The sequence below is a fragment of the Microcebus murinus genome, chromosome 23, assembly GCF_040939455.1.
Source record: "Microcebus murinus isolate Inina chromosome 23, M.murinus_Inina_mat1.0, whole genome shotgun sequence".
In the NCBI taxonomy this organism is placed as follows: domain Eukaryota; kingdom Metazoa; phylum Chordata; class Mammalia; order Primates; family Cheirogaleidae; genus Microcebus; species Microcebus murinus.
The window spans coordinates 26447917-26474076 of NC_134126.1; the positions used below are offsets into that span (position 1 = coordinate 26447917).

The following is a 26160-nucleotide window of genomic DNA, read 5'->3' on the forward strand; positions in this document are numbered from 1 at the left end:
ATTTTTATCAAGAATGCACCATTTATTAGAAGTAACCTTTAAGGAGAATCAGTGCATTTTCTTTACTTCGGCTTTCTTGGCTAATCCCTTCACAGTGGCATGACCTTTTCCCTAAACCTCTCAGTCATTGGAATTCCAGGAGGTCCACATGCCTGTGTAAGTACCTCCTTGTCTCCAGCCCTGATCTTTGGAACGTGCGCCTCCTCAGTGCAGCAAACAGAAGCCACTTGCTCCAAAGATCCTTCTTGAAAGGTGGAAAGAGAAGGATTCTACGATGGCCTGTGACAGCCACTGGGGGTGGGCGGGGAGGAGCAGAGTTTCCAGTCCTGGAAACCAGTGGGAGCTGGAATGTGTGCCTCCTGCCCAGGAGGAGCAGAGAAATAAGCCAGATGACCCCAAAGGAGGTCCTGCTTTAGGGACAGGAGTGGGCTCAGGCACCCTTAGATAAACAGCTGTGCTCCCGCTTTAACCCCGCCTTGCCCCGGTCTCCATGGCAACCGAGCCCACCCCTCGAGACCCATCTCTTATGGCAGATTCATGCAGGACGAGGCATACAGGCGGTTGAATTTCTCAGTCTGCATAAACTTCAGGTCAGGGCCCCCCGGGGACCCACCGCCTGCTCCTTCTCAGCCAGGCCGTGGTGGCTGTGGTGTGATAATGGCTCTGTCCTCCTAGGGAGGCATCCTGGCCGCTCCCATTTCCAGCTGTCATCCTGGGTGTCTGTGCACGTGTCACCTGCTCGGCCCCGGGGGGGCAGGAGACGTGCAGAGGACCGCAAAGCCTGCGAGGTGCCCGGCCCGCCGCATTTCCGTGCTGCCCAGCGTGTGCTTCGGCACCTGCCGGCACCTCCAAAAGGAGGATGTCATGAGCGACCCCAGGGGGGAAAGGAAGGCCCAGGGAACACATTCCCTAAAAAAGCCATGCGTGGGGCAGGATCCAGCAGAAAGGGAGGAAAGGAGACTCAATATGTTCTCAGGGAAAATGAACCCAGGGAGGGCAAAGGGACGGTGGAGCTGACACGCAGAGGTCTCTGCACCAAGTGAGGATATCGGCTTCCTGGGGCGGACGTAACGCTCTGGAGGCCAGGAGTCCAAGGTCAAGGTGTGGGCGGTGTGGGTTCCCCCTGAGGGCGGTGAGGGAGAATCTGTGCATGCTCCCTCCTCGCATCTGGGCGCTGCTGGCAATCTGTGGCATTCCTTGGCCTGTAGACACATCAACCTGCCTTCATGCTCACATGGTGTTCTACTTCCATGTGTCTGTCTGTCTGTCTGTCTCCCTAATGTTTTAAAAAATAAGGACCCATCACTTCTTTCTCCTTTGGCTAAGATCAAGTATCAAATAAAGACCCAGTCCTATTGGATTAAAATCCCCCCCAGTGACCTCATTTTAACATGATTACCTCTATAGTGACCCAATCTCCAAAGAAAGTCACATTCTGAGTTAGGGCTTCAACATAGGAAATTGGGGGGCGGACAGAATTCAACCCATGAGAGTGAGCATTCCGAGCAAAGGGAGACGATGCCACCATTCCAAGTAAATTAATGAATGAATTAAAGGAATATTTAACTAGTGACTGCTGTGTGCCATGCACTGGGCCTACACTTGACAGCTGTCACATGTATATGTGAGTCCTGGGTGGGGAGACTGGGGTGCAGCCTCTCCCGGTGTAACCCCGGCCTGTCCTTGGACATTGGCCAACCGGAAGAGGCTGGAACTACCTGCCCTGGAGGCCACGCTGCTTCCTCCAGAGGGCCTAGGACCGAGACTTCTAATCTGTAGCCTTTGCAGTTATCTCCAGTGGAAAGAGGACTGCAGCAGGGACGTAGGTCTCCACGGCTAGCAAGGGCACTACCCTCATGCCAGGCACGTGAACAGGCCAGCCGACCCTCTTAATTCTGGGAGTCGTAATAATAATCATTGATTTTGTTTAAGGAGACTCCACTACGTGCCAGGCTCTGTGCACTTTACATTTCTACTCCTCCAAACAACCCTAACAGATAGTAATTGTTATCTTCACTTATGAGCTGGGGAAACAAGTGCTTAGGGAGGTAAGGAATTTGCCCAAAGCCACACATCTGGTTGGTGGCAGAACAGAGATTGAAAACCGGGGCCCTCTGACTGCAGAAGGCCAACTCCCCCCTCCACACCGTGCCCCCCTCTCTTGGTCAGGGGGATGGAGGGTATTCCTTGGCTATGCATTCCTCAATCTCACCCCACCCCACGTGTACCAACAAAGTCCGTGTTCAGGATCAGAATCCTCGTGGAAGACACCAAGAGATCCCAAACAAACTGGGAACACTGGCTACCCTTTGTATTGGGCCTTAAAGTAATCTCCTCCTACTGTCTTCCTAAACAGAGTTAGGTCCAGACTTAACTTCTATGAGTAGGGGGGATAAATAACAAGAAGATAATTTGGGAGTGCATTTGAGCTTAGGGCAACCACTCCTTGCCTATTGGGTGTAAGCCTTACTCTAACTTATGCCCCAGGTATTTCTTGAAGCTACCAGGGTTAATTCAGTTGTGGGCTTCTTTTGTGTGTGTGTGTCTATGCCCACCAACGGAATGACAGTTAAGTGAAAGCTGGAATCCTTGGCTGGCAGCTGGGACATCTCAAGCATCTCGGCCTGATGGGAGAGCCCAGGGGATGAGACCCAGGTGGCTCTACCTGCAGATGACAACAGAGATCGGAGTAAAGTGAAGGCAAAGCAGGCTTGAGATGCAGAGAATGAGCCTCCAGAATTGGGGTCCTCAGGGAGTTACCAGGACCCTACCACCCTTAAGCTGTGAATGTTCCCTCGTGTCCCTGAAGCCACCCAGCACATTCCCCAGTGAGGCTACACTGATGCCAGGCAGTGGGGCAGGGTGGGTAGGTTTACAGTTGTCTCTCCATTGACCACCAGTAGCTTTTACGTTAGGAATTTCTCAACCTCGGTGACTTCTCCAACACCTCGTTAGTCCATGCTCAGAGAATATAAATTCTCTTTAACATTATCTTAGGTACATGTAACCAGGAAAGAAAATCCACTGCAGAAAACCACGTACACTGCCCTCCGAAACCAAGCTCAGATCATTTTTGATACCTTAATCATTTGAGATGATCCATCGCTCCTGCTGGCTTCTGCTCTCCACTTGCCCAAATAACTAAAAGTATATTCTTTTTTTTTTTTTCCTGGATTCTCTCTGATGCAAATACGTTTGTGAAAATCTTTGGGAAGCTGGGACATTTACAAGTATGTATCTGCAAGGCTGCACCAAATTCTCTGCAGGAAAGGCCAAAAGCCACCGGTGCCCGGAGCCAGAGTGACTCACTGCAAAGTTCCCAGCAAATAAATAAATAAGTCAGCCAGCTTTCCCGAGAAACAAGGTGGCACTCTGATCTCCCGTTCATTTATTTGCAGGCCTCATTAATATAACATCACTGCAACAAACAGCTAACGGGGGATGGTGTCAGGATGAATAATGGAGTTACTCTGCTGAGATAACAATTAGGTTTTGAATGCACTATCGGCTACGACAGAGCCAGCCAGGATGCACGCCAGGCAGGAGAGCTGGTGGTGCCACCCATGCCACAGATTCCGACAGAGCCATCAGCTGGGCTCTAGCCTGCCATGAAGGGTGTGCACACATACGCTCACACGCACACACACAACGACACACACACATGCCCGTACACACACACACCAAGCTGGAAGACAGCGTGACAATTTGCTTGCTTTCTTGGACCAGCATCCAGGTGTCTTTGGGAGTCAGGATGGGATGGAAACTTGCAGGTATGAAGTTGGCATCCCTGCCCTTTAAATTCGGGAAAATGCTAAGCAGCAGGAAAGGAGTGAGTGGATTAGGAAGGAGAGGACGGACTGTCTACACGCCCGTGGGTGTCCTCACTGGCTGGCCCTGCTTAGGGGGCTCCTAAGGGCAGGACCTACCCGAAACCCCAGTCTCAGACACAAAAGCCTTTAATACAGAGCGTGACCGTCAGTTTGGGATGCTGACGGGGCCAAGGCCGTCCAGGAGTGGACCCCGCTTCCCCCCAAGAAGCTCTGATGTCAGTCTTTCCCGTCTGCTCCTATGAGCCCGGTGGTGAGGACCGCCCGCCTGCTGGAAACTGTGGCAAAAGCAGCTCAGGCCCATCAGAGAAGCCACCAATGCCATGCTAGACAATGTCTCCACCAGCCACTGCCCCTCCACAAGTCAGCCTCTCTGCCCCTGCCCTGAGTCCCCCCCAAGAGCAATACCCACATAGGACGCTTGTGACAACAAAGCCAGTGTTCCTCTGGACCTCAGCTAGCCTGACTTCTGCTGGATTCCTTAATCGCAAACTAGTCATGAGAGAAGTCACAGCTAGCATGCAGTCGACGCTGCCCTTGCACCCTGCTCTGCTCTTAGCACCTCATCTATGTCTTCGCATTTAGACCTCACGACAACTTTTACGAGGCAGAAGTTACTATCATTAGGTCCATTTTACAGATGAGGAAACTAAGGCACCATGAGGCATTGCTAGTAAGTTTTGGAACTAGGATCTAACCCTCAGCTACTTGACTCTGGAGCCCCCACATTTGACCAGTGCACTATCCTTCATCTCTTTCCTGAGCTCACTCGGACAAACAGGACTGTCGACCCACAGAGCCAGAGCAGGGAAAGGAGCGGGCACCAAGCTCTTGCTCAGAAGAAAGTCTATGGTCTCCATGCCCAGCACCCTCTGGGAAACTGGAAATGCCCAGGGACAGAGGACAGAGGGCCGAGGCCAGGAGGGGAGTGTGGACAGTCACTGGGGCGGGGGCAGAGAGGAGAGCCAGAGCAGGCAGTAGCAAAGGCAGTAGCCTGCAAGGCCAACTCCAGAGCCCCCTGGGAAGCAGCAGGGATGGCCTTAGCCAAGGGAGAGGGGCTGGACGGCCAAACACAGGGAGCCCAAGAACAGGCTGGGGCACGAGTCCTCATGGTGGGTGACCCAGGGGTCTCTCCCAGGGCAGGAGCATGGTCAACCCAGGCGGTGCCTTGTGGAGGCCAAAAGCAGAGGTTGGGCAGACCTGGCTGCCACTCGCTGTGTGTAACACCGAGCAAGTTGCTTAACCTCCCTGGGACCCCCCGTTCCCCAGCTGTAAAATGGGAATGATAATAACACGACATAGCTTGTGCTGAGCCCTAAGTGGGATAATTCCTGGCTCCTTATAAGCACTTGATAAACGTAAAAACGGTAGCCGTCATTCTCGGAATCTTCAAACACCTGGAGGCGAAGCCTTGCTCTGGCTTCTGTCCCGCTGTCTCCAACAGCCAGGAGACATGACCAGAGGGAGAGGAAGATGGGGTCTGTAGGATGGGGGCTGGGCTTCGTGAAGCTCCTCTGACCCCTGGCGCCCCGACTCTGCCCTTCCCAGGCTCTGCCTGAGTCTGAGCCCGGGCACGGCCCACCTGAGCGCCCGCTGCCCAGTCCGCCCAGCCCCTGGGCCTTCCAGCGCCGCCCTCTGCTCCCTGCACGTCTCCCCGGCTGTAATTAATGGGCTGCATCTGCTGGCGCCCCGGGCGGCTCTGTGGCACAGTTCCCTCCGAACTCTCCAATTAGTGGCTGCAGGAACGAGGGCAGGGGCAGCGTCACGGCGGCTGCATTCCAGGTCACGGCACCCATGGAGGAAAACAAACATGACACCGTCTGGCGGGAATGCCGATTCGGCTGGGGTGCCCGGCATTCACCACCGGGGCTCAGCTGGGCTGCGCCGCTGTCAAGGTGGGGTCTGAGCAGGTGGAGAAGTGGCTCCCCGAACCCGAGGTTCCCGGGAGCTTCGAGACGGGCTCCGCAGGAGATAGGAATCTCCCCGTTGGTCCCTTACCCTGTGCCTTGGCGTAGGCATGCCTGCCCGATGCCACATCCTGCTGACCTCATCTGCCCAAGAGGTACATGGGCAGGACTTGGACTGGCCACCTTTATACGTGGGCATGCTCGGTGGCTGCTGCGGAGGCAGGGTCCAGGGCTGCCAGCCTGAGCCCTCTTACCCTAAATAAAGTGTTTCCCATGCTTTCCTTCTGAGTCCTGCAAAAAAGGTAGATAAACTTTTTATTCTACAACTGGTCAGTATGCTACTACACTTAAGGCAAGGTAACGACACAACTTAAAGTCCCATGAAGATGCAAATAGGGAGGAGAGAATAGCAGGTGCCTAAAATGGGGGGAGAAAAAAAAACCCAGAAAGGAAAAGGAAAAGGAAAACGAGAAAGATTCCAAACGTTTACCCTCCGCTAGGTTTTGCCCCTGGCCAGCCTGGTTAATGGCTCACGTGACAAGCGCAGGAAGTTGTCTTCTCTGGCCCTCCTCCCTGCACAGCGACCAGTGAGGCCTTTGCTGGAGCCACAAGCCTAGTTGGCGTCACTACACTCTCAGAGGATGCACAGAAACCCGGCGGTCCAGAGAAAAGCATCTGGAATGATCAAAGGGTTTAGGAAACAAGAGCTTCAGAGAAAGAGTAGCGGAATTGCAGAAGCAAAGGCCAGGGGTGACTTAATTGCTGTCTTCAGTATCTGAAAGATGTTTGATGAGGAGGCAGCTGTTTAGTCCTCCATCTGATGAGGAATCAAACCAGAAATTGGCTTCCATTAAAGCAAGAGAGATCGCGGGAGGCACTTCTTAATGATCCCGACGTTAAAATACTACATCACTTTTAAGCAACACTCAGGCACCTCCATTCTTCCCATCGTCATTAAACAACACAGTTGGCTCTAGCGTCCAGTTGAGAACAGCATTTCCTAGGGACAGAGAATGGGGGATATTTATTGACAATTGCTGGGTTTCAGGCTGTGTGCTGAGAATTAGGTTGCTGACAGAAGCAAGATAGGTGTTGTTGTCTTATTGGAGAAATGAGCAGTTACAGTCCAGGCTAGCGACTGCAGTCTTGGAGGTGCGAGCACCTGTGTGCGGGGCGCACAGCATGCCAGATGCATACAGCTTCACGCCCTGCAACTTCGGGGGCCCCTAAGCTCTCCCAGAAAGCACATGTACAGTCATGCATCCCTTAACACCAGGGATACATTCTGATAAATGTGTCATTAGGCTGTTTCATTGCTGTGCAAACACCATGGAGTGCACTTTGGGCACAAAGCTAAGTGGTGCAGCCTGCGACCCACCCAGGCTGTCTGGGATAGAGCCCAGGCCACAAACCTGGACAGCACGCCACTGCCCTGAATATCACAGGCCATTGTAACGCAATCAATGGTAAGTGTTTGTATATCTAAACGTAGAAAAGATACAGTAAAAATACAGCATAAAGATTTGGTTTTTTAAAAATCACGTGCCTGTATAGGGCACTTACCAAGAATGGAGCTCACAGGACTCGCTCTAGGTGAGTCAGCGAGCAAGTAAATGGTGAGTGAACTTGAGGATTAGGGCATTGCTATGCGCTGATGTAGACTCCGTGAACACTAGGCACTTAGGCTGCACAAAATTTACTTAAAATTTTTTCTTCAATAATAAGTTCGTTTACTGTAACTTTTTTACCTTAGTTTTAAAAATTTCTTTAAAAACTTCTTGACTCTTTTGTAATAACACTTAACTTAAAACACAAAGCCAGGCACAGTGGCATGTGCCTATAGTCCCGGCTACTCAGGGTCCCTCGAGCCCAGCAGTTCAAGTCCAGCCTGGGCAACATAGAAAGATCTTGTCTCTAAAAATAAAAAGTTTTTTAAACACAAAAAAGACACACACACACACACACACACAAATCACAAACACATTGTATAGCTGTACAAAAATATTTTCTTTATTTCTGTCCTTATGCTATAAGCTTTTTTTTCTATTTAAAAAAATTTCTTTTTCACTTATTAAACTTTTTTGTTAAAAGCTAAGACACAAACACACATATCAGTCTAGGCCTACAGAGGGTCGGAATCATCCTTATCACTGTCTCCCACCCCCACATTCTTGTCCCACTGGAGGGTCTTCAGGGGCAATAACATGCATGGAGCTGTCACCTCCCATGAGAACCAATGGAATATTGGTTCTCAATATCCAGCCTTCTTCTGGAATATTCCCCTGAAGGACTTGCCTGAGGCTGTTTTACAGTTAACCTTTTTTTTTTTTTTTAATAAGTAGAAGGAGTACACTCCAAAATAATGATTAAAAGCACAGTATAGTAAATCTATAAACCAGTGACACGTTGTTCATTATCATTATCAGATATTATGTACTGTCCATACTGTACATGCTGTACTTTTAGACAGCTGGCAGTGCAGCTGGTTTGTTGACACCAGCGTCACCACACACATGGGCGTAGTGTGTTGGGCTGCAGTGTTACGACGGCTGTGACATCACCAGGTGATGGGGCTTTTTCAGCTCCATTATGATCTTACGGGTCCGATGTTGACCTTAACCTCATTATGTGGCGCATAACTGTGGTCCAAGACTCTGGGGATCCCCGAGGGTCAGGGGCGAGCAGAGAGGGAGCACCCAGATGATGTCATCATGGAACACAGGGGACAGCCCCACTAACCCCCTCCACCCCAACCAGCAACGAGGCTGCTTCTGGGCTCTTCTCTCCCCGATCCCCTGCTTCTAGCTCTCACTTCTAAGGTCCGCAGTGGGAGAATTTAGACAGATTTCTGATCCACGGTATAAAATGTGTAGAAAAGCATGGGATGAAATTAGTCAATATCTAAAAATCTTCCCAGTGGATTTGACAGGTTTTCTTCTCCCTTCCCTCCTCTCATCCCCTCCCCCCACCATACACACACGCACACACACGCACACACACACCCCAAGCTGTCATGTGTTTGCATAGGCATCTCATTCAGAATTACTTCCCTGAAGGAATTCATTGACTTCATTGTGAAATGCTGCACCTACCCAAGAATGGCTAATAGCAGGGGGAAGAAATGGCCAGACGGGACGGAGGAAAGAACGAAGACCATTTCAGACAGGGCCAGTGTCCTTCCAAATGTATTTGGGGTGAAAGTGCAAAGTCTGGTGAAAGTGTAAAGTATGCTTCTGTGTAGGAGCCAGAACCCCCCAAAGCCAAGGCCCAGGCCTGGATTCACCCCCACTCCCTGCCCAAGCCCAGGCTGCGGCATTCTCCCATCTGGCCACGAGCAGCCCTGTCCAGCCAGCCCGGGTCACCCGCCATCTCAGCTGCCTGATCTGTGTGTTGTCCTTCCAGACTGATAAGAAAATTTCCACCATCGCTAACGACTCTAACACCCCATGTTTTTGTCATCCAGGAAAGCATAGGTGCAGGGAAACACCGGGAAGGAAATGACCAATTATCAGACCTGCTCTCTCAACCAGCATCCTAGGGAATTTCCAAATGTTATCTCACTTAGTCTTCGCATCATCCTGCCAGGCAAGCGTTACTATCTGTTTGCAGATGAGGACATTGATAGTCAAGGTCACATAGCTCATGAGTGTCAGAGCGGGTGTTCGAGTTCAGGGCTGTCTGACTCCAGAGGTTGCTCTCTTCCTGCTGCAGCCCGAGCATCACATGGTCTCTCCTCCTTACCCCAAAGGAGCCAGCAACACAAGGGCCATCTGAAACCGGCCAAGACAAGTGGACCTGATTAACATCCCAGCCATATTTTGTCCCCCCCCCTCTGTCAATGGGGGACTCTATGTGACTCCACCCTGCCCTCTCACCCTCCCCTCCGTGGGAGGTTAGCTGTCCCCTCCTCTGCAGCCCCACAGCTCCTTCCAGATCTGGAAGGACTTCCCTGGAGTTCTGTAAGCAGGATCTGCCAACTCCTCCAACTGTCCCCTGTATAGAACCATGAGGGAAGGCTGGACTTGGCTCTGGAGAGAACCAACTTTGCAGAATTGTAGCCCTGGGGCCCTGCCATCTAATGCCGCTTTTAAGAGAGAGCTATGGTGGCAGAGTGTCCAAGGGGGACTTGAGACCCTGCAGCTGCCTGCTCTGAGGCCGTGTCCTGCAGGACCCTGCTCAGTCCCTCTCGGAAGAAGAAACCCTTTCCCACCAAGCCTCCCCTCCATTTCCTCCCCCGAATACTTGGTCCTGAGAAGAAATGCAGGAAGTAGGATGCCTGTCCTTGCTATCCTCGGCCAACACACAGATCCCATCACTCTTAGACTCTTTCTCAGCCACCTGGAAGGCCTCGAGCGGCAGGGGCTGTCTTCTGTAGGATGCCCCGCTCTGCTCCTTTGCACTCTGCACACAGACCTCCACCTTGACCCTCTCTGAGTTTTGAGCTGGGGGAGAATGAATGACATGTCCCAAGGCACAGAGACTTTCAAAGGGCGCTGTGTGTAAAAAAGGCACCACCGGTCTCTGGGCGGGAATGGAGAACGCACTCCAGAATGGAACACGTGGCCGAAGAGGTAAAAGAGGTGGGACCTGAAGGACCACAAATGCCGGGCCGGCCTTAGGAATTGGGGACTCGGCCTTGGCAGTGGTTGGAACCATTGAAGGTTTTCAGAGCAAGCGACTAGTAACCTGGTCGTATAGGGGGTGCACAAAGTTCACCCCAGCAGCTATGAGGAAGTGTGGTTTACACGGAGGCCCTGTGGTTAGTGTGGGGGGAGATCATGGGGCCCTGCTGAACACCTGGAACACACAGACTCAAAAGACACCTGGGAATGACACCCGATAGGGCCTGGTGACCTTCTGTATCATACTTGGTGGGGGAGGGAAAGGGAGCTGTTTGAAGGTGCTTGGGAGATCGCTGGCTGGGCACACGGAGAGTCTATTAACCTTGAAAGAGTGTGGGAGGGCAACCAGGTTGGGGCTGGGAGGAAGAAAAAATTAAGAGTTCATTTTTCGACGTGGTGAAATTTGAGGCTCTTGGGGGACACGCATGTGGAAGCGGAGATGTCCAGTAGCAATTGGATATATGGCTGTGGAGCTCGGGAGAGAGGGCTGAGCCAACAATATAGATTTGGAAGTCATCCGTAATGGAGGCCTTGGGAATCCTCTTGCAAATCAAATAATCACCACCTCATCTGTGTTTTGGAAAGTCAGACTTTTATGCATCAGTTTTGCTTTTTAAGCAAGGGAGCTGGAAGCTACATCTGTTACAAGCCCCAGAGCATGGTGGTTGCTCAGGTATCTCCCTGAACTCCCACACCACCTACCCCGGTGCTGGCTGAGTAGAACACAGCATGAATGAAGACCTTCATGAAGACCCGGCCTTCCCCGGGTGCTTCCCGAGCCCTGCGGGCCTGGTTTAATGACCCACGAGGACACTGATTCTCCTGGTTTGGATTCCAGCAGCTGTTAGCCGGAACTACCCATCTCTTTGACTTGTATCTTCACGCCAAGACTATAACACTTGCTAATAATTTACCAAAAAAAAAAAAAAAAGATCTTCCTTCTCTAAACAGTATGAGCTGACTTATGCATCTGAGCTGCTCTTTGCCAACACAAGGACCCCTGGGCACCCCAGTGCCCGAGACCATGTGTCTGCCACCGACCCCTGAATGTTGGGAGGAAAACACGACAATGACTTAGCAGCAGGGAGAAAGAAGCTACCCCGTGGAAACTGCCAGCGCCACTGAGCATTCACAATGCAGTCCCTGCATGCTACCTGCAAGAAATATTTTTAGGCTTTCCAGAAAGATTTCATTTCACAGCTTTTCTGAAAGGTTGTAATTAACTGCAGCAAGCACAAGAATGTATTTTTTAAAAATAAAAGTGAGGGAAGGCGAGAGAACCAATCACCACTGTTTTGTCAGCTCCTTCAGGTAGGTGGGTTCGTGCCATCCAGGTGGCTGGGGGAGGGGACGGAGGGGCTGGTGAAGCTGGTTCCAAGTTGGATCACAGGAGAACCAGGGGCTAAAACCAAATTCTCCCCCATGATGCTCTCCTGCAGAGGGGCAGAAGGAAGCAGCCCCTTCCCTGTCTCTCATCTCCCAGAGCTCAGGAGTCCCAGGTCCCTGAGGGAACTGTGCCAGGGGAGAGTGGAGCAGCCAGAATATGTACTACGGAGGGATATTTTTAGAGCCCAGGGACAGAAGAGCCATTGGGGCTGCCGGTTCCTCATGCCAGCTCTTCCCTCCTCGACTTGTCCTCACTTCCCCCACTCGCACCCCCAAGATGCAGAGACGCCTCTGAGCCACCTTGACCGTCTCCCTTGATTCAGTTCGTGGGTCTTGTTTATTTTTATTCATAAAGGGGGATATTTTATTTCCCAGAAAAGGGAGTCCGAGTCACAGATAAGGTGACTTGGGTGAGATGAGCCCTGTCCCCCCCGGATGAGAGTGTGCAGGGCTGGCACAGGGGTAAGGAACCAACCCTCTTTTCCCTGCTGGCTCTCACTCCGGGTTCTGAGTCTGGGTTGGTGGCGGGACTCCCGATGCCCACATGGCAAGAAGAGGGCAGCACACCTGCGGGGCAGAAGGGAGGTAGGAAGGGTCTCCGGAGCTTCCCACAGCATTTTCACCTGTACTTATCCATCCTCTCCACCCTCGGGCAGGCTGCCTCTTCCACCCCACCGGACCCTCCGCCAGCACTTACGGGGTTAAGAGGGAGACTGTCCAGAAGTGCCCAAGGACACCGAGGCCCAGAGGACCCGTCTGGGAGATTCTAGTGGACTCTCGATCCTGATCAAGTCCCCTTCCCTCCTCCCATCTTCTTTTGCCTTGCCTTTCCTATGGTGCAATGAAAAGAAATCTGGACTTTTCTACAGCTCCATGTACAAGTTGCTCCAGGCCTTGGGGACACCCCTGACCCCTCTGGGTCTCATTCTTCTTGCTGTAAAATAAGGATCCCAGAATAAGAGACTCTGGAGTCGCTTCCAGTTCTGAAATTCTATGTTCCTCTGCCGTCTAGCATTGAGTTTGCTTCTGGTTTATTCCTACGTCCGATAACTGAACCACGAGTGTGATCTTATTCACTGGGATCTATTGGATCTCAGAGAACTGCATTTTCCCGAGAGCCTGACCACCTCCCAGACAGAAGCTTATACCGTGGGAGAAGCGGATTCTGCCATTGCCTCTTTTGCTGGGTCAAACAAAGCAAAGTGGGGCAGTCAGCATCTGGTGACTGAATTCAGGAATCCATAAATAAATGATATTTATTAACAGGGGGCCAGCAAAGATGCAGAAAATCCTAACGTTGTTTCTCCTTGGTCCTAACACGCTGTCATAGGATTTTTGGGTGTTTTTTTTTTGCAGAACAATGTCAAACACACTCTCCACTTTTGATCGTCCCCCTGCGGCTGCATCGAATCTGGACTCCCTTGAGCTCCAGCCACTTTCCCCCCTGCGCGGGGTTTATCGCTACGTACCCTGAATCAGCGATATTTACGGGCTTCCTTTATCTCGTCCTCCTGACTCTACGTTCCTTGAGGGCAAACTTCCTGTGTATTCATCACTGTGCCCCCCACGTGGTCTAGCACACAGCAGTGGCAGTAATAACACTGTCACAATTACAAAGCCCTCTGGTTTCCAAAAAAAAAAAAAACCACTCCCAAGCAAGCGCTCCTTCTGTCTGGCGCTCTCGAGCTCCCCGGGAAGTTGGCGGTCCTGATTACGGAAGTGCAGAGAGAGGTTCCGGGCCTGATCACAATCAGGCGCCGAGTGCATTAGAGACAAGTCCCAAACAATGGCTTTCTCCCTCCAGTGTAGTACTCTTGCCAATAATTTTTTTAAGTATGTGGATGAATGAATGAATGACTTGAAAGAGCTGAGGATGGAGCGTGCCACAGAAGATGATGGCAGGGTCCTGGATAAGCTAGAAAGTGCAGAAAGCACCCGCAGTTCACCTGGCTTCCAGGTGTCCATCAAAGTCACCTTTTTTAGGGGAGGGGGGAAGGGGATGCCCCTCCTATTCCTGAGGCCCACCGGGGGTTCGCTAATGCCGTTTCCCTCCTGCAGATTTTGACCGTGTCCGGACCACCTGAAGGAGGGACCCGAGTGACCATCCACGGCGTGAACCTGGGTCTGGACTTCTCCGAGATCGCCCACCACGTGCAGGTGGCTGGGGTGCCCTGCACACCCCTCCCAGGGGAATACATCATCGCCGAGCAGTGAGTCCACCCTGGCCGGCCCTCTTCCAATGGGAGTGCCACCCTTCCCCTCCTCCACCCTCAGAGGGGCTCACTCTGAGCCCCTCTTCCCTGGCTCCTCTGCCTGGCATCGGGGCTCCGGGGCTGGTGCTGCTCCCCGTCCGGTCTTCGCCTGCCCACTGGTGTGACGGAGACAGTCTGCTGACGAGCTCAGGCCCCTCCTAGGTCCCCCGGCCCCTCCCCGGCCAGCCCCCATTGGAATGCATCCCGCACGGTGGGCTGCGGGCAACAATTTGTTTGGTGCACGGGGCTCTGACAGCAGCTTAATCCGAGCAGGGCCTCCGCCGGAGCAAATTCATTTATTTCACTAAGGGAAATGTCAGCTGGAAATTAGAAAATAGGCATGTAGTGGCGGACAGGCGAGCGGGGCTCCAGGAGTGACATATGTTCCAATTTGGGGTGTGCATTTGGCAGTGGCAGCCTCTGTGGAGACGGTGGGCAGGAGGCGGGCACAGAGCTGGGGGCGGGCCGGCCGGCGGGCAGGAGGGCTGCCACCCCTCCAAAGGAGAAAGGGAGAGGGGCAGCCACAATCACATCGCAGGGTTTGTCCTGGGAAGTTAGGCCAAACCATTCTGATTCCACGGAGAACACAGCTCTCTGCCCGGGGCACTAGGAGCATGCCTGAGAGCATGACCTCGGGCCGGGGGGCTTCCCTCCCTCGGCCCCACCCTCTGCAACCTCAGGTCACCTCCTTAGTCCGCCCCAGAGCCGGCCTTCAGTGGCAACCCCATGGACATGACATCTCCTTATCTTCCATCAGCACTTTGCAGTGAACAGAGGTCTTTCTCATCCTCTATTTTTAATTGGCAAGGACCCGAGAGGTAACATCCGTTATCTCCACTTTGCAAAGCAAGAGCGCACCAAAGACTCCAGGAGCGAAGTAACTGTCCTCGGTTCGCTCAGGGCACACTGGCCGAGGCAGAATTGGACCTTGAGCCTCCCAACCCTTTGTCCAGGGCTCTTTCCCACCCCGACCCGTGATGGGGCAGGACTCCTGGGCAGGATGGGCCCGGAAGTTCCGTGACTCAGCACGTTGGGGCTTGGAGGCTCTGCTGTGGCCCAGAGAAGAGTCAGCGTCAGGAGGACTGAGTTCCCGGACCCCACGCGCTGTGTGTTGCCCACCGGCCACGGCAGGGGCGAGGAAAGAGCCGGCCTGAGCCTCACCCCCCTCAGGTCTGGTCCTTCACCGACAGCCTCAGCCCTGCAAGGAGTGGGTTGTGCCAGAGAGGCTGGCTGGGCCCACAGGGAGGAGCTGAGGGAGGGCACAGGGAGGTGACATAAGTAGCACTTCTGAGCCAAAGAGGAGGTAAAGTTGAGGGGCAGGAGCCAGGGCAGCCTGCAGAGGCCCCGACGGCCAGACGGTCTTTAGGTTGGGCGCTCAGTCACACTGAGCCCAAGTCCACCTTGGCCTTGAGGACCTGCCTTGGGCCTCTGCACACAGCCCCGTCTCCAGCTCGGTGAGATGCCCCAGTCCTCCAGAGGAAATGGCTGGGGGTGGGAGGTACCACTTTTGGCTGACAGGTGCAATGCCTGGGCAGCTGGCCCTCAGAATGTCACGAGAGCACGCTGTAGCCCTGGCTCCCCTACTGACCAGACCCCAGACCTTGGCAAGCTGTTCCATCCCTCTGACCTTCAGCAGCCTAACGTGCTGTGCCAACGCAAGGAGCTCCCGTTCTGTTTATGAAATTAAAGGGACTGCACTGGCTCACCCAGGGCCTCGGAGGAGCAAGTGCCGAGAGAAGCCGGAAGAAGTGGGGATGTGAAAGGAGCCTGGGGAGGTGAAGGGTCCCCGAGGAGGCTGGTGGTCGCCCTGGAAAACCAGCACCACCGCCGTGTCCCCGGGCGCGGGGCAGCCAGGCTGCAGAGCACACAGCCCGCACCTCACCGGATGCAGCCTGGTTTCCAGCCGCGCCGGGCTCATTACCACTCTGGAGGTTTCGGAGTTTGTTAGCATAGTTAAAGCCTCCATCCCGGGCAGGAGCAGCAGGCACGATCGTTACAGATGTCTGTGCGAGATGAGTTTGGCTAAATGGGCCCGGTGCAGAGTCCGGGGCTCGGGCAGGTTTCTCGGGCACGGTAATGATTCACCATATGCTTGTGCCGCGCCATCTATCACTCAGCAATTAGGTTAATGCCGGTTAAAGGGTCCCGCTTAGTCCTGCAATCAGCACCCCACAGGTCCACGGAGGGCCGGGAGACTCAGTCGCAGGGTGTTTTCTGGGCAATGGGACGCAGGTTGAGGCTGCAGCTCCGCCCCTCCTGGGTCAGGGGCTCTGCGTGGGGCAGACGCAGCTCAATCTGCTGCTGCTGTGAACACAGCCACGGCCGGGTGGATGGCACATACCGTGTTTCCTCGAAAATAAGACCCACCCATAAAATAAGCCCTAGCAGGATTTCTAAGCATTTGCGCAATAGAAGAAACCCTACCCCGAAAATAAGAGCTAGCGACGGGCGTGGCTACGCAGCGCATCTGCACAACCCATGCATGTCGTCGTGCAGCGGGAAAGAAGACGGGCAGCCCTTCTCGTCTGCCCCGTGAGAGCTCTATCACTCGACATGAGAGATGGGGGCCGATGGTTCTAAAGGAAACAGAGTCGCAAGAAATTCAGGATGGAATTCGGGGTTTGGAGAGTTATGATGATCTTCTGGAAGAAGACGCCTTATCTATATTTGAATAAATGTAGATTGTTGTACCATACTTAAAAAAAAAAATAACACATCCCCTGAAAATAAGCCCTAGGGTGTCTTCTTGAGGAAAAATAAATATAAGACCCTGTCTTATTTTCGGGGAAACACGGTACATGCATGCGCTCCCCAAGCCAGGGAGCGAGGCACCGCCTGTGCAAGTCTCTGGGCGGTGGTGTGGCGTGGGGGCAGGGACACTGGTCAGGATGCCAGGACACAGGGGGTCAAGCCTCAGCTCAGCTCTGGACGAGCTAGGTGACTTTGGACAAGTCACTTTGCTCCCTGTTCCTCAAAGGTCTCATCTGGACGATAGGAATGTAGGAATAGATGAGTCCTGCCGTCACTTCAGTGGTCCTTAGGGTGTCGAAGGCAGTAAGCTATACGCGTACCGTGGTACGTGCAACTCACACCGTTAGAAGCTTGTCGGTGGCACTAACGCGTCTCCAGAAGGCCCCTGTCAACAAGGAGGAGTCGAGTCTTCAAATGTCAAAGCTGGGAGCGGTTTGGACCAATTTCCCATGTTCTAAGGAGAAAACGTAGGTGTCCCCAGCTAGCGTGCCCTAATAACACCTAGGGGGCCCAGAGCCTCCAGGGACGTAAGGAAGAGACACGGGAGGCAGGAGGCCCCCCGGGAACCTTGCTGGCTTGCAGGGCTTGAAGGAGGAGTTGGTGTGCACGCTGCTGCCTGAGGTTGTCTGCAACCAAGAAGGTAGGGGGACAAGGGGCGTGCTCTCAGAGCCCGAGCAGCCCAGCTGGGGCCTTCCCACCACCCCCTGCCAACAGCCTCACGTCTGTCACTGCTGCCTATCCAGATTGTCGTTTCCTCAACAGACCCACAGGGATCCCACTAAATCTAGCAGCAGCAGAGTGGAGTGGTGAAAGCATGAGCTTTGGAGTCAAGCTGACCTGGATTTGAATCAGGGCTCTGCCACTTACCCGAATTGCAGCCATAGATAAGTCAGTTGGCATGTCTGAGCCTCAGTTTCACTGTCTGTAACATGGAGATAATAAGACCCACTCGGCAGTGGAGCCTGAGGATGACATGAGATCCTGCCACACTCAGTAAACTGAGTCTGCTATTCTTCTAAAGGTCCAGAATCTGCTTTAGCATAACACTCATTCTTCAGTACAACCTTTCTGCTCCTGCCAGCTGCCCTGGCTTCTTCCTCTAACCCCCTAGCTCCTTGAGCTCAGAGAACAAGAGCCTATAACAAATATTATACACTCAGGGCATTTCCCTCCTTCCCTGCAGACACTGGGTCCCAGGAATTAAAGGGAAGAAGAATTAGAGGTGGCTGAATTCTTCTACAGTGCTGCTGCATTTCCCTGGGACTCCTGCCCAGTCCTTAGACTTACCCAACCCGACCCTTCTTTATAGCCCACTGGTGACCACAGGCCTCTGCCCACTCGTTCCAGGAGGAGGAAGGGCTCCCATGGCCAGCTCTGGGCCCCCACCGCAGCCCAGTCCCCAGACCCCTTCGCCGTGCCCTTCCAGGTGGGAGACACTCAGAGTCAACTGTAGGTCCTTGGCCTTGGACACACAGGTAGTGTTCATCTCCCATTCATCATTCTTCTCCCAGGGGCTTGATACATACAGCTTATCTTTGGGGACATAAACCTCGGGCGAGAAAATGTCCTAGAAAAGACAGGGCGCCAAGGGGCCCCAGGTCAGCGTTAACCCCATACAGGGACAGCTGACCGGGACCATGCCAGGCCTCTCCTCTCCCAGACAGCCCCAGGGCCCAAGAAAGAACATTTCAATACTGCCCATGACCTTCACGTGTTCTTATATTTCCTTTTTTTCCATCACTTCAAGCCTGTGATGATTTCTTCTTCTTTTTCTTCTGAAGGATCTCTCCAGCAGAGTGTCCAAGGGTGATGAGTGAGGAACAAGCAAGCCCTGATTAGAAGACAGGGCAGAGTCTTGTCTGCTCCCTCCTCTCCTCGCCCCCCGCCCCCAATACTCACAATAGGCGGCTGATTCCCCTCTGGTCGCCTTGACAGTGCAGGGCATGGTTTGCGGGACGACAGGGGGGGCCTGAGACAGCAGCAGCTGCCAGGGCCCGGGAAACAGGATGGCAGAGCCATGACTCCACGCAGGTAGCAGCATGAAAATACCCACACATACGATCTTACATTAAGCTTCCTGAATGCTCCGCTAATGAGGTTTAAGGAGACAGTTACGTGTAAAATACTAATTGATCGTCACGATCGTGTTTACTCGGGTTCATAATTAATTGCTTTATTCATAGAGGAAGGGAAAGGAGAATATTCTTCCGTGCGCGTTCGATACTTCCTTGTTGAATCTAATATGCTAAACGTAGTAAGACAGTTATTGCATGTTAAGTAAATATTCGCCAGGAGTGAAAGTAGTTATTTGGGATTAACTGTTATGAAGGAGACGGAGATCAGCGGCTCCGTGTGTGCGAGCATGCGGCGTGTTTGTTTAATGCAAGTTTTATTACATCGAAATGAAATCTCTGTTTAGTTACCTTCCTTCCTAGAGAAGCTGGTGAGATAAGCATCGCTCGGTTAAACACGGATCTTCCCCACCGTGCCAGGATAATGCCGGGGATTAGTGGGGTGGACGGGGGAGGGTTTCTGTTTTTCTGACTCCCCACTAAGCAAACCTACCAGGAGCACCAGACTGCTCTGGACTCTTAAACGGGGTTCAGGAGTTCCTTCTGCTGAGCCTGGCAGGGCCCTCTCCCACCCAAGCCAGGCCCTGCAATTCGAGGCAAGAGGGTTACCCCCAAGAACCTGGTTTCTTCAATCCCCACCCCACCCCATCCCCGCTTCCCCACCCCATCCTCAGCTGCCCACCCTTTCCAGAAGATCTGCTGTGACTAAGGCAACCAGCATGTGCTTGCCGAGCGGTTCTCAAGTCGTCAGGAGGGGGTATCGATCTGGACTGCTTCCTCCAGCTCGCCAGTTAGCGCTAGAGTGACTTCTAACCCAGGGCCGTGTCACCTGCCTCGCCCACCAGCTCAGCGCACTCAGCCCTTGATTAAGTGGGAGTCCCTTGTCAACTGCCGGCCTAATGAACTCATCCCCTCCACCCCACCCCTTCCCAACTGCCTCCCTGTTCTGCTGGGAGCTCCTGTTTGGAGCTCTCACTATCTCACCTGATTATCTACCCCCTTTTAAAAACTCACTGCAGGAAGCCAACGGCAATTGAATCAGCAGGCAAGCAGGCCCTGGCTCACTCCTAGAGGGAGTGTTGCAATGTGGGCTTGGCACAGAGGAGACAGCACCAGCTTACCTGCTGCCCCTAGGTCTCCCTGTTGACCGTTCAGTTCATCGCATGGATACCCGGCACCTACCCAATGCTAGGCACCGTGCTAGGCAAAAGAGGAGAACAGGCTTGGTTACAAAATCAGGCAGCATAGCAGCTCAGAGGCACATAGGGCTATAAACACTTGCACTGTACAGGTGAGACCGAAGCCCAGAGAGGGCAAGCACTGCACCCAAGGTCACACAGCTAGATGGGCGAGCGAGCTGAGGGTTGGTCTGGCCCTGTTGCAAGACTGTGCCGCGTTGCCGTTCGCCACGGCCGGGCGAGCAGGTTGGGAGGGACGCCCGGTCTCGCTAAGCCTCTCACGGGAAGGTGTGCTCTCTCCCCAGGATCGTGTGCGAGATGGGCCACGCGCCCGTGGGAACCGCCTCCGGGCCGGTGCGCCTGTGCATTGGCGAGTGTAAGCCCGAGTTCATGGCCAAGTCCCATCAGCAGTACACCTTCGTGGTGAGTATCGGGTCGGAGGCCCGGCCAGGGGTGCCCAGCAGGGGCACACAGCTGCCCCAGACCCCCCCGGAAGGCCCCCGCTCCCCTGCCAAGCCAGGCAGCACCGGGCTTCTTGCAGGGCAGGCAGGAGAAAAGGAACCTTCCAGAAAAGGGGAGCTTCTGGCCTCGCTGCTTGGCCAGCCTGCCCTTCCAGGGTCAGGTGGGGGTGTGATTAGCAAAGCTCTGGAGACTGGAGTCCCAGAGCCAAAGGTCAGAGTTCTAACCAAGGCAAAACCTGGCCCCTCTCCGAAAGTGGATCCTGGACTCCCACCGGTGCCACCTCTGAGTCTAATTTCAGCCTAATGAGGCCGGACCTGACTAGTCGGGTCTGTAGTTAGTTATCTGCATGCTTTGTTTTCTGCCAAGGATATTTTAAAAGTGGGAGTTTAGAAATGTTGCTGAGATCTGGCAGAGAGACAGTGTGTCTGTGTACAGGACCATGAGATCGCTCTGCGTGTCAGTGTGGTCACACACACACACACACACACACACGTGCACACTCACACCTGAAAACATCACTTCTAGCTCAGGCAACAGGTAGTCAAGTCGCCAAGGCTTTCGGTAAGGCTGGCGCTGTATGCGTGCTAAATCAATAACTTCTTTCTGGGGCCCCGGAGCTATATTCATACTCGATCAATAACTTGGCTTCTTAGGCCCCGAAGTCCCTTTTCTGACACTTGCCTACACTGCTACATCGAGCACTTCATTAAATAGCATTAACACTAGCAGATGGGGTCAAACCAGCCTTGCTAAGAGTTTTAAAAAATCTTTACACCGCAAAATTCTATTCTCTCCAAAACATTTGACTGCTTATTTTAGGCTTATTCCTGCCTCTGCCTTCTGGTCTTGACATCTCTAGGTTTATTCTTTCTCAGATCGGAGGAGAGTACCCCGGCCTGTCTGCGGCCAACCTACTGAATTCACCTCCAACCCTGGGCAACCCGGGGGGCTGGCTCGTGTGTGGAGCAAACGCAGGAGGACTACTGGGGAGAGGCCCGTCTAATGTCAGAGCTGGGAGGGGCTCTAGAGATCATCTAGCCCACCCTCCTCACTTGACGGGAGCAAACAGAAGTCCAGAAAGATTCCAAACCTTGCCTCAGGCCCCACCGCCCTAGAATTCACGCCTTGTGTAGCTGCTCAGTTAAATGCACTTTCCACGCCACTGCCTCTAGGTAGAGGCATTTCCTTCCTGATTTAGGTCGGCTGCCTGATGCATTTTAGGCTAGACATTCGGGCTTAATTTTATAGCTTAGGAAGCTTGCTAGAAAGTCCCAGCCAGCCAGGCACCATCCTCCAAGTACGAGCCGGAGAAGCCGCCCTAACGTTTAGTGACAGCTCTCTGTACTGGGAATCCGGCTGCCCTTCCCATGCTCCGGGGGGGAGTCAGAAGGACATGTGCATGGGCCATGGGTGGGGACTTCCCTCTCGGTGGCCCAGCCCAGGCAGAGACGCTTTATCGATCCCTATTGAGTTTGTGCCCAAAAAATCAGTACAGGCTCTAGATAGAGACGTGTTTTCAAATTGTTCTCAATTTGTAAACTAATAGATAGATTAGTCTGTGTCACCTCTGCTTTCCCTTCAGTGTTATGAGCATGAGACTCTCCGGGGAGTTAATTAATTCTGACACGTGGCTTTCCCCGGACATGCCCAGAGACTCTTCCTGGGAAGGGCCTCAGCTGCAGGAGAAGCAGAGAGAGAGCGTTTGGGAATGAAAGGGGCCGGAAAAGCACCTGCACCCCCAGCATGCAGATGGTTCCTCCCCCTTGTCCTTAGGTCTAGCTGTGGTCATTTCTCTGCTTCCTTCCCAAGAACCCTTCCGTGCTGTCGCTCAACCCTATCCGAGGGCCGGAGTCAGGAGGCACCATGGTGACCATCACAGGCCATTACCTCGGGGCTGGGAGCAGCGTGGCAGTGCACCTGGGCAACCAGACCTGCGAGTTCTATGGGTGAGTAGCACTTGGAGGCCGTCTGTACCGCCGATGCACATGCATGTTCACGTGTGCCGATGCCTGTGTACCGCATGTTCCTTTGCATGTTCATACGTGGGCCGGCCCCATCACCTCCACGTTGCCACACTGGGGACCCAAACGCCCTTCCTGTCATTGTGAGACATAGACACACCACCTGTCAGTTTGTACCCCGTGCATCAGAGGAGCTGGATACTTCTAGAGGTGATTGGAAATGAGGGCCAGGAGGACACCAGATGGAGAAGGCTCCTGGGAGCTCTCCTGTCACCACTAGGATCAAGTGTTCCTTAAGTCCCTGCTCTGGTGACTTGAGAAACACAGAGGTTGCACGGTCTCGGTCCTTGTAAACACAGGCTCACGCTCGGGTCACCCCTTGTGCGTGAAAAGTCGAACACTTACCACTTGTCAGCGACTCGCGTAGCCTTGGGGATATGGAGCCCCCCGAGAGAATTCCGAAAGAACCCATGGGCGGGGAGCCCGTTCACCTAGCAGTAGCTCCCTGAAAATCTCCTCTCTGGACCATAAACTCCACAAGTGCAAGGACTGTGTGTTCACCTATACATACAGTAGGTGCTCAATAAGTGGTTGCTGACTGCCTGACCAGACTCTAGGCACTGACTACCTAGTCATATTCTGGAAATTCAGAAAGAGGAGTTCCCCCAAAGCCCATGAATCCATCTCTGCTCCACGTTCTCCGACCCTCTTCTCCAACTTGCTGCCTCCTTAATCCAGCTAGGGTTGGGTCTCAGGTAAAAAGAGGGCACCGATCTATGCTGATGAGGGGTGTGTTCCACGGCTTAGACTATAAAAGGGTGGGAGCCCACCTCTGGGCCATTTTCTCCAACCTTTCAAGCCCGGGAGCACCCCACTTACCTGGGCCTTTCTTCTCAACCCCATCTCAATGCTGTCTCCCCGTCAGGAGGTCGATGAATGAGATCGTGTGTGTCTCACCGCCCTCGTCCAATGGGCTGGGCCCGGTGCCTGTCTCCGTGAGCGTCGACCGAGCCCGTGTGGATAACAGCCTGCAGTTCGAGTACATAGATGACCCTCGGGTGCAGCGCATCGAGCCCGAGTGGAGCATCGCCAGGTGAGGCAGAGGGTGGGAGGCTCGCACCTGGCTGCGGTTGGCTGAGGTCCACCGTGCCGGACCTGAGGGCTTTTACTTAACCCAGCCTCTGCTTGCTCCCAGCGGCCACACTCCCCTGACCATCACGGGCTTCAACCTGGATGTCATTCAGGAGCCGAGGATCCGAGTCAAGTTTAACGGCAAGGAATCTGTCAACGTGAGTAACCGCCGGTCGGTCGCCCCAGCCCTGGGTGAGCACAGCTCCCTGTCTGCCTTTTGCAATGGGACGAGGACTGTTGGCTGAAGACGCTGAGCCTGGAATCATGGCGCCACATGCCTGAACCTTACAATGATTTCTGTAATTACAGTGTAGGTTGTCAGAAGGTGATATAGTGGGTATATAAAAGTACTGGCTTCCAAGCTCAGGATACAGCACAGAAAGGCTCCTGTTTTATGACATGTTCACTTTGAGGCTCCCTGAGAATCAGTGTTGGGGGTGGTTGAAGGAATTCTGGCTCCAGATTCACACATGTCTGGACCTCTGTCACCTATTAGCTGCACAACCAAGTCAAGCCATCGAACCTCTCTGACGCTCCACTCCTCAGCGACACACGGCCCTGCTCAGCCCTTCCCTGCAGATGGGTCACATGTGAGCCGTGGCTGGCACTAGGCTGGCCCTGAATAAACGTCAGCCACTGCATGCAGATAATCCACCCGGGTGCTGAGATGATGGGGTTGAACATTTTACTTTACTCCCCTGTGCAAAGCCATGTAATTTTTTTTCCACTATGGGTTTTATAATTTTAGAAAAGTTTTCTGTATCCTAAAAGAGTATCTGATATGTTGTTGTAAAATTTTTTTTCAGTTTGTTCTAATGGCCCCATCTCACTCTTTCACCTAATATTTTTTTGAAACATTATTGCATGTGTAATTATATTCCACCAGATGCTATTATGGGCATGATTGTTCATAGACATTACCGTGGTTACTGCCATGACCTTCAGGGGATTGACTGGGCTGATACAGAGATGGGGAGATGGTGCTGTGTCTCCCCCTTTTTCTCTGATGCATCTCCAATGTGCTCAAGCCTTCCTTAAGAAACAGAGATACATAAATTGACAGTGCTAGAAGGTTAGATCTGGAAAGTTCTACAAGATCATCCAGTTCAACCCTCTCACTGTTGAGATAAGAGTGATGGGTAGCAGAGCCAAGCTAGGTCCCAAACATCTGGACTTGTCACAACTAGGCCACGTGAAGTGCTGGTGGGCTTGACGGCCCATCTTGCCAGAGACACGGGGGCACCTGTTTGACACCTTCAAGACCCACCATGGTCTCTGGGCTGGGTGAGCCCATACTTCCTTCTCCCAGGTGTAGAGCCTGATGCCTGGGTGACAGAAACCACGTCCCCATCCACTTCCAGACTGCAGCCAAGTGTCCCCAGCAGGGCACCGTCCACCTTCCTCCTGCCAGACTCCAGGAGCCAGGGGAGGAGGATGAGGCGTGAGAATAAGAGCAGTGAGCTCACACCCAGGAAGGATAAATCTCCCCTAAAACAAATTAGCTGCAGGTTTTGTCATTATTCGGTTGCAGCAAGGCCAGAGTGTAGTTTGTCATATTCACAGATCAGTCCCTGAGAGAGGGGGGCCTGCGGTGGGGGATGGGGAGGGGGCACAGGGAAGCCCTGGGGCTGGTCAGGAGGGAGAGGGAGACAGAGCAGGTGGCCAGAGCATTTATCCTGGCTTCTGCAGGAGGGAACAGGCACCGGGTGCAGCAGGGTAAGCGAGTTTAGGATGGGCTAGTTGAGCAATTTCAGCAGGCTCTGGGGCTTAGGGGCTGTCCCTAGTTATCTGACACCTTGTCCTGGGGTGATCAGGGCATGTGCATAGGGTGAAAGGAGGTGGCTGGGGTGCAGGGTGGGGTTGCTGGCTGGCTTGCGTAGGAAAGGCATGCTCACAGGAAAGTTTCGCTACCTCTAGGGTCTGGCTGGCCCTGGGAGGGACATTCCTCCCCACAGCCTGCAAGGCCCCAGATGTCAAAGCATCGGAATACAGACACTAAAAGACCTCATTCATACAGTACAGAGAGAATTTTGTAGAGTGAGTACATGGCTGACAAGGTTGACCTCCAGAGGCTGTGGCATGAGTCCTTGGGAAGCCCTGGGCTGGAACCACCCCTAACCCCCGTGCTACACCTGACAGCTGTAGCAGAAGGCTCAGGTCCCAGGTCCCCTCTACCCCCTGGGCAGGAATCTCCCCAGTACTCTCCCAGTCCCAGCTACCGTGATCTCAGTGCTTCAAGGAACTGAGAAGTAGCTCTCCCCTCTGGAGAGCTAGAGGGGGACTCGGCTTCAGTGGGGACATGCCTGGAGGACAGGCATGTGGGGTGCAGTTTTCCATCAAGCCTGGCTCCAGAACGGGGAGCTCCTGAACTCTGTCCTCCTCTTTCGGGAGTGGTGGGAGACGCCCTTTGCCCCTACAGCCCTGCTAGGGCCCCATCTCCTCCTCAGCCCACCTGGGGCTACCCTCCCTCACCTTTAGGGTTTGAGGCAGCCCCAGCAGGTAGTGAGGGGGGCCAGAGCATAGCCGCAAAACCCAAAGGAATGTTTGGCAAACAAAGTGCCGATGCAGCACAAGGCAGGAAGCATACAGAGGCCTCTTGTGTGGGAGTGAT

At 53.4% G+C, this 26160-nt stretch overlaps 1 protein-coding gene across 1 annotated transcript in view; it reads left to right on the forward strand.

The window, feature by feature from the left end:
* PLXNA2 (plexin A2) overlaps nucleotides 1-26160 on the forward strand; it is a 208407-nt gene that overhangs the window by 160819 nt on the left and 21428 nt on the right. The window contains exons 13-17 of the mRNA XM_012758763.3: nucleotides 13801-13952; nucleotides 20301-20418; nucleotides 22267-22403; nucleotides 23344-23511; nucleotides 23614-23707. Coding sequence (XP_012614217.2) covers nucleotides 13801-13952; nucleotides 20301-20418; nucleotides 22267-22403; nucleotides 23344-23511; nucleotides 23614-23707 — 669 coding nt within the window. The remainder of the gene's footprint in view (nucleotides 1-13800; nucleotides 13953-20300; nucleotides 20419-22266; nucleotides 22404-23343; nucleotides 23512-23613; nucleotides 23708-26160) is intronic.